Source organism: Poecilia latipinna, unplaced genomic scaffold (assembly GCF_001443285.1).
Source record: "Poecilia latipinna isolate Pla-1442-1.1 unplaced genomic scaffold, P_latipinna-1.0 Scaffold229, whole genome shotgun sequence".
In the NCBI taxonomy this organism is placed as follows: Eukaryota; Metazoa; Chordata; class Actinopteri; order Cyprinodontiformes; family Poeciliidae; genus Poecilia; species Poecilia latipinna.
Genome location: NW_015112845.1, coordinates 460,666 through 468,561, shown reverse-complemented (window position 1 = coordinate 468,561; position 7,896 = coordinate 460,666). Strand labels below are relative to the sequence as shown.

Here is a 7,896-nt window from a genome sequence, read left to right as displayed (position 1 = left end):
ATTTTAATAGAAATAAAGCACAATGCGACTTGGATGTAACAAGTAACGCAACAGTTTTGTAGAAATGTAGTGAAGTATAAGTAAAGATACTTACTGTGAAATGTAGTGGAGTAAAAGTAGAAAGTATCCATTATTAAATCTACTTAAGTAAAGTACAGATATACGAAAACTGTACTTAAGTACAGTAACAAAGTACTTGTACTTCTTTACTTCCCACCACTGAAAACAACCTACTGAACTCAGTATAACAGCAAACTGAAGAGTCTGTTTAGTCTTATTAATGGTGCAAAAAATGAACTCAATAGTGTAATAAACCTCCAATCGTACTAAAGTTAAACACAGTTTCCTTCACTGAATTAAGGAGCTGGGCCTCCACCCAGGAGCTCATTGAGGAATTCGACCACATCCTGACAGAGAACAGGTGGATGCTCGACAACCTTGCCAATGTTGATGGGGACTTAGTAGAAGAGTTCCTCAAGGAGGAGCTCTTCCCCTCTACTCCTCTGTTTTCGAAGCCTTCTCTTTCTCCCGTTATCCCTGCTCCTCCACAGATGGGACAATCTAACGAAGGTCCAGGGACCTGGACCAGTGCAGTGAATAAGGAGGATTCAGAGAGCTCTGTGTCTGACAGCACGCACAAGGGAGAATCTGACGGGATCCTAGCAACGAAGAAGGAAGTGCTGGTTACCCTTGATTGGGACTCTGTAGATGACCTGCTTAGGGAGACTTCAGGCAAAGATGAAGATTCAGAGAGCTCTGACTCCATCAAGAAGTTCTTGGAAGAATTTAACGTGACCCTGCAAGAGGAGTTTGAAAACAAGGTCTGGACTTACGGGGACAATATGGAAGACCTTCCTAGGAAGGAAGTGCTCCTCCCTCCTCCTCCATCACTACTCCTTCATCTTCATCCTCCTGCTCTACCTCCAAACGTGAACTCTGTAGCGTCGTTCAGTGTCGACGCTACCGTTCCGGTCAGATACAACAATGATCAAGATAATGTCTTTAGACCTCCTCCTCTGACATTTCTACCTCCAGCTCCGTCTGCCCCTCCTCCACCCTCCAGCCAGGAGATGATGGAGGACGTCGACCACATCCTGGCAGAGAATGTCGGCAACATGGTCCCCGCTGACTGGAACGTCAAGGAGGAATTTCTTCCGGGAAATGTGCTCCTTCTTCTTCCTCCTCCTCCTTCTCCTCTCATCCTTCTTGGTCCACCACAGTTCTACACTGATACTTTGGTCAGTCCGGGTGGAGCTCGAGATAACAAGCACAAACCTTCACCTCCATTATTTATGTTTTTTTTTTTTTTAAATCCCAATGTTTAACGAAATAGTAATTAATAGTTAGTTTTTAGTTTAGTGTGAAAAATGATGACATTAAATAAAAATAACAATTCTAACACAAGGTGTGTGATCTTTGCTTGGTGCAGGAAGCTGGGTCACAGACTGGTGGTTCTGCTTTTGGTTGTGTGGAACCAGTAGCTGCGTTTCCATTACAAATTTAGGCAAATCCTTCTCCATATTCTGCTAATGTTGAAAATAAACAATTTCGCAATTGCTGTATTTCCATGAACTGAGAAATAACAATCTTATGCATGGGGTGTGCATAAGACTGATATAACACTGTCATGAAGATGAAGAAGTCTTTATGAATGTCTATGACTGTTGTCATGAAGTGTCACTTGGAAAATTATGACACTTTTAATGCAAAGTTGCTTTAAAAGTTGCATTACAAGTCCATTAAAAGTACCAACTTTGCATTAAAAGCGTCATTATTTACCAAATAATTAAAAGAGATGCTATGTCATGTTTATGACAGCTTCATCATGTCAGTCTTATGCGCATCCTATCAAGTGTTACCAAATAAGATATTACTTTAAATTCACACGTGAATGAGCTAGTTCACGCGGTAAGTCGTTAATAATCATAGTGGCGACGGATGTGAGCAGATACACGATGTATCAGGCATCAGCGGAGATGACGTCACCCCTTATAATTGGGAGCTCCGTTTTAGGGAAATTGTAGTTGGAGAGTTCATAGAAGAACTACGGATTCAACACATTAAAATGACACACAATTTTTAATGAACTGTGTGATGCCGTGATAGATTCGGCAGCGCATTGTCTGAAAAAAAGTTAAAATAAATAAACCATCTCATAAGCTCCTCCCACTTCCTGATGTCTTCTTCGTGGTTTTTGCCAGTCGTAACATCCGGTTGTGACTCGTGTTGTATGAAAAAGTATTTCCTTTGTAGTTTTATGAAATACATCTATGTCAATACAGCAAACAAACAAAAAAAAAACAATTTTTTTTAATGGAAAACATAAGTTTTTTTTTTTTTTTAATTTTCTGTTTACATTACGAATTTTTTTTTTTTCGGAATTTCAGTTGGCGCATCTTTATGGTCAATAGAAACGTAGCTATTGTTTCTCTGATCATTCCAGAAAGTTAATCTAGAACCTGGGGGTAAAACTGAAGCCAAAACCGTCCGCAGTTATGGCCGACCGAACCGCTATAACTGCCACTTATATATACATTCAAGATCTACAGCTGTGTGCTTAAATATGTCATCAGCAAATCAAATGAGCATTCATTTGTATAGAGCCAAATTAAATAGCAGAAAAACTAGTTTGAGTAAAAAAAAGCAACTGAAAACTGAACCTTGCTGGTTCTTCCTAATGAGGGAACCTTAAGGGCCAATTGAACCTCAGCAGCTGCATCTGTTTTCTCCCCCCCTCAGATTCTGCACAGTTTACCCATAGTCCACGTACCTGAAGGTTTCAAGCTAGAACCAATTGGAGTCCTGTAAGTAATACACACATCTCAACAAAACTCTGAACCTGTGGAGCTTTTGTTTATCACACAGTCACGTTACTGTGATTCTGTGCAGGAATGGAGAAACCTTGTACGGCGTCGTTCCTCCTCCTCCACTGAATGTTGGTCGAAGAAAGTCGAGCTTCAGCACACCGTCGTAACTATATATATATAAATGGATTCCTTCAAGTTGTTGTCTTATCTCTTGTTGTGTCTCAGCTCATCAGGTTTCTGCGTTCTTACTTGTTTTGTTTTTTCTCTGCTGTATCTCACCACAGACGAGTTAGAGACCAGCGGGATGATGGCCAACCGTACGTTAAAAAGCCACCAAACGCCTTCATGCTTTTCCTGAAGGAGATTAGACCAAAGGTGGTGTCTGAACTCAACATCAACAGAAGTGTCATGGTGAATAGATTTGTGGGAGAAATGGTGAGTCAGGCTGATCTTGAGCTTTCAGGAAATCTGTGTCCAGTTGGATAATTTAAGATCATGTTGATGTGGTTTTGTTGAGTCTTCACTGAAAAAAAAAAGAGAATGGAGCTCCGACTTAAAAAAAAAAGTTGAGATAATTTGCATGTAATCAAATTAGACTTAATTTATTTACATTTATTTAATATGACAACTTAATAAACGTAATTGTATAAATTTTATTTGATTATTTGTAACAAATTAACTGTAATTTCTTTCCTATTGGATCTTCTGTTTTCCTTATCCAGTGCAAGTTCACAACTTAAAAAACAATAACAGGAAAGTAAAACTGCCAGAAGTAATAATAATAATAATAATAATAATAATAATAATAATAATAATAATAATAATAATAATAATAATAATAATCAATCTATTGATGAAGGTGAGGAAGTTCAACTTCATCCCTCATGAGCAGAGCAGAGTCCGAAACTAAATCAAATGCAGTAAAAATTTTGGGGAAAAACTCAAGAAGCAAATAGTTTAATATTCCTGGTTGTGTGTGTTGCATGAGCTGGACTGGTCAGTGTCAGTACTGACATGGTTCCGTCGTGTTTCCACAGTGGAATTCTTTGGCAGTCGAGGTGAAGGCCAGATATTATGAGAAGGCCAGACTGGAACAAAGGCTCCACCAGCAGCAACACCCTGGTTGGTCCACCAATGATAACTATGTATGTGGAATCTGTTCAAACATGGTCGCATCACCAGCTTAATGCTGATAAAACACTGAGACCAGAATTAGATCCTTCCAACTGAAGTCTGATATATTTTACTTTTAGGGCAAGAAGAGGAAGAGGGTGAAAAGTAAGACCTCAGAGCAGCAGCAGCAGCAGCAGTACGGCCTGTAAGCTGATTTCTGTTCATCCCTGCATGTGTTCATGCATAAAATTGTTCCACTTCTCTCACAAAAACAAATGTTGAATTCTTTTTGTTGTGATTTGAGCTTAAGACAAAAGTGCCCTTCTTTAGTTTAACTCTTCTACTCCGATACACCTAAATAAAACCCAATGCCTAGTTAGCAAGCAGGATGGTTGTTGAGTTATTGCAATGAATCCCAATTGAATAAAGTGACGTTTGCGATGTCGAAAATGTGGAAACACTGAAACACATTTGCAAAGCAGAATGAGTAAAATATTTAAATAATCAATATTAATTATTTTAATCTTTTTTATGTAGAGAAAAAAGTTTGAAAAGTACAATCAAAGTGCAAAAATTCTACATCTTACCAAATACTTTCTGTCTAGTTTCCAATGCAACTATCTTAGTAAAATTAGGCAAAAGTAACTAAGAAATAATTTTTATATGAGTTTCTTTTAGGTCAATAATTCCTTAATATTGATGATAAAGTACTAGTTCCACTTTTTGGCAGATCATTTCACGTATAATTAGAACTTTTTTTCATCAATATTAAGAAATTATTGACTATCACTTGTGAGTGAGTTTTGTATTATTTTAAGTAGAAAGATATTTGCAGTAGAAACTAGACGAAAAATACTTGGAGAGACTTTGTGTTTTTGCAGTGCAGATTGATTTGACTTGAATCCTTTACAGTTCAGAAAAAAAAATTAAACTAAGTAACATTTAAAGAGTTTCACTGCTTTTTATCCATTTACACTTTTTTTTTCAGGCCATCAGTTTGGACTGAACTAGTTGATGTTCATTTACAGGGCCGGCCCAAGGCAAATGTGGGCTGCTTGGGGCCCCCCCACGCCACCAGGGGGCCCCCTAGAGCACCAAACCAACATGATAGACAAATATATATATATTTTAAATAACATTGAATTTTGCAAACTAAATACTATTAAACATGATGATGTTATTTTCAAATAGTTAAAATAAAATGGCACACTTCATTACCATGTGTCAATCTGCATTTCAAAATCCAAATGATTTATTTATTTATTTTACTTTGCTACTCCTGGAAGGTTAAAATCGATAGTCATAACAGCACTGGTATAATGTATACTAATTACAAATTATGCTGGTGTTGACATGTTATATATATCTGCTGTAAAGCCATGCATTCAGATTTTCAGATCTTTCCATACAGGTTTCAAACTATTTTGGACGTCTAATTGTGTAAAATTCCTCTAAATGTTTGAATTGGAGGTCGAGAGACAGGGATGTGTTGGGTTCTGCTCCCGACAGCACATTTCATACATGAACACCTAAAACATTTTAACACAGTTTTATTGCCAGTGTTATCTCTCTCGAACCTTGTGCTCTCTCTGTCTTTAATATCCCAGACCCTCCACAAAGCCCGGTCCATTTCTCTGCTTAATCCCTCACTCCACCTCAGAGACGGCCCAAGACCATCAAGGGCCCAAAGCAGAGACTGAGTCAGGGGGCCCCTCTTCTATTTAGAACAAATAAACTGTTTTGTTTCGCATTAAAAAAATAAAAAATAAATATAAGCCCAGTTTCATGATTTATTAAGTCAACGAAGAAGGTGAACTTGTCATAAAAGTTATTTCCCTTGCACTAGTTTGTAAGAAATTGCAATTTTTCTTTTACAACTGAACCAATTTTCATTTTAAATATACAATTCTTCATGTACAATAAAAAGTGAAATAGGATTACTGAATTTCTTTAGATTTGATATTCAGAAACCATAGGGACAAATCTTAAAGCAGGCAAATATAACCACAAAATAAAAATGAGACATGTTGCTTTTGAGACATTAAGCAGGCTTTCCATTTAATTAGGATGTTTTACCCTCCTTGTCAAAGATTTTTGTGTTTGTTTGTCTCTATTTAAAAAAAAAGAAGAAATTATAAAAAAGTGGGACCAGATGTTCAAAGAAGACATTTTATTCATAAGAATAGTTTTAAAAATCAGACACTGATATATTTTTCTTTGTCCAAACAAATACATATCCAAAATGTTGCACTAGCTTAATATCAGATATGTCTGTAGCCTAGCTACTGCTTTTTTGGTGCTCAAAACTCCAACATCACTACTTTCCTACACAGGATGAATTAAGTTTGAAAAAACAAAGAATGCAAGGCTACAGTTTGTCATCCCGTCATGTTTTGTGCAGTCATGTCCTCTAGTGGTCACTTAGTGTCTTGCTTTGTAATCAGCACCTTCAAAACACGAGGTAGTATAGATACTCTTAACTGCGATGGTGTTACGGCCATTGTACATAGAAAAAGAATTCTGCCAAAAAATGTAATACATTTTTTAAATTAATGTCAGAAATTTAAAAAAAAACACAAAAAAATTTCAAAGTTTGAAAAGCCCAAAATTTGTTAGAAAAAAATCTGAAATTTTGGGATTAATCTCTGAAATTTAAAAGAAAAAAGTGAAAATTTCTGATTTTTTTTTCTAGCAAATTTTGGCCTTTTCAAACTCAGAAAATTCCTTGTCTTTTCTAAAAAATGTCTGAGTTTTTTGGCGGGAATTTTCTGCTCCCTTTTTTTTCTATCTACAATAACCCTAGTAAGCTGTCTTAGCAAACATTGCAGAACTTCTCATTGCAGAAATTGGAACTAACAAAGTGTAAAAGTTGACATTGTACCATCTTGAATCTCTGCGTAAACCCTTGGTATTGATGGGGACTTCTTTCTTCGGTTTCAATATTCAAGGAAAACAACTTTATCGAGAAACATGGCCACAGAGAGCTTCATCGACATGTCGGGCATGTTTGACAAACCGGCGCAAACACATCATAACGGGCAAAACCAGGGACGCAACCGTGTGTTTCAGAGCGGGTAAAGACAAATCTGTGGTATTACCGGTACGTCATGTTTTCTGCACCATGTCCAGGCGTTATGAGAGAAATTCTCCCTCAAGAGGCTTGTAACTTTGAGAACCGCGTTGTTTAGAGTGCAACTAAAAATGTCTGAATGGCAAAATATCTGAAGGTTAGAGCCGTGAATAGGCAGATGCTTGAGAAAAACAAAGAATTCTGAATGTAAAAGTTGAACACAAACCACATGGAGCTCCGGATGAACTCAAGCTCCAACCAATAGCTTAATGTAGAGAAATTAGTATTGCATGTGGTTCCCTCCGTGATAAAAGCACTTCTTCCTTGTGTTAGATGATGTGTCATTTTTTTGTTTTTGTTTTGATGTAGGAAACAAAGGACTCCTTGCAAGTCGTATTTCTCTCAGAACAATGAAGTTTACTTCCAGACTCTTCCATGGAGGCCTCGGCTCTTGCAGAGAAGGTCTCTGCAGTGCATCCTGCTACTCTGAACATTTATTTTTAGCTGTGTTTTCCCTCAACCTTTGGATGAGTCGTTCGAGGCCAGGGAGCAGCGATCGATGCTCAGGGCGTAAAGTTCAATCGGGGAAATTTTGTGATGCTCAGCTCCATGAACAAGTATTTACCACAGTACGGTTTTTATCTGGCTTTGCCTCAGATAACCTAAGTCAATAGAAAACACAGACTTCCAATGGTGACTTCATTTATTAGTAGTAAGAAAAAAAACAACATTTGAACCAACTGATTCTGGGTGAAAACACAGACGCCCAATAGCTGTTAAATTGAGGAGAATTTAAGTGGAATTGTGCTTTTTTTTTTTTGGTTTAGTTTCATTGGGTATATTAAAGGCTAATTACTGTCAGACTGTTTAAAAAAAATCACTATAAACAATCATTCTGAAGTAGTC

The 7,896-nt window shown here is 37.2% G+C and overlaps 1 protein-coding gene across 1 annotated transcript in view; it reads left to right on the top strand.

The window, feature by feature from the left end:
- LOC106947202 (transcription factor 7-like 1-A) overlaps positions 1-5,671 on the top strand; it is a 9,764-nt gene extending 4,093 nt beyond the window's left edge. Inside the window, exons 2-8 of the mRNA XM_015032024.1 lie at positions 362-1,238; positions 2,740-2,804; positions 2,890-2,970; positions 3,092-3,242; positions 3,845-3,952; positions 4,061-4,125; positions 5,528-5,671. Of these exons, the coding sequence (XP_014887510.1) occupies positions 362-1,238; positions 2,740-2,804; positions 2,890-2,970; positions 3,092-3,242; positions 3,845-3,952; positions 4,061-4,125; positions 5,528-5,645 (1,465 nt within the window). The 3' untranslated portion in view covers positions 5,646-5,671. The remainder of the gene's footprint in view (positions 1-361; positions 1,239-2,739; positions 2,805-2,889; positions 2,971-3,091; positions 3,243-3,844; positions 3,953-4,060; positions 4,126-5,527) is intronic.
- The last annotated feature ends 2,225 nt before the right edge of the window (positions 5,672-7,896 follow it).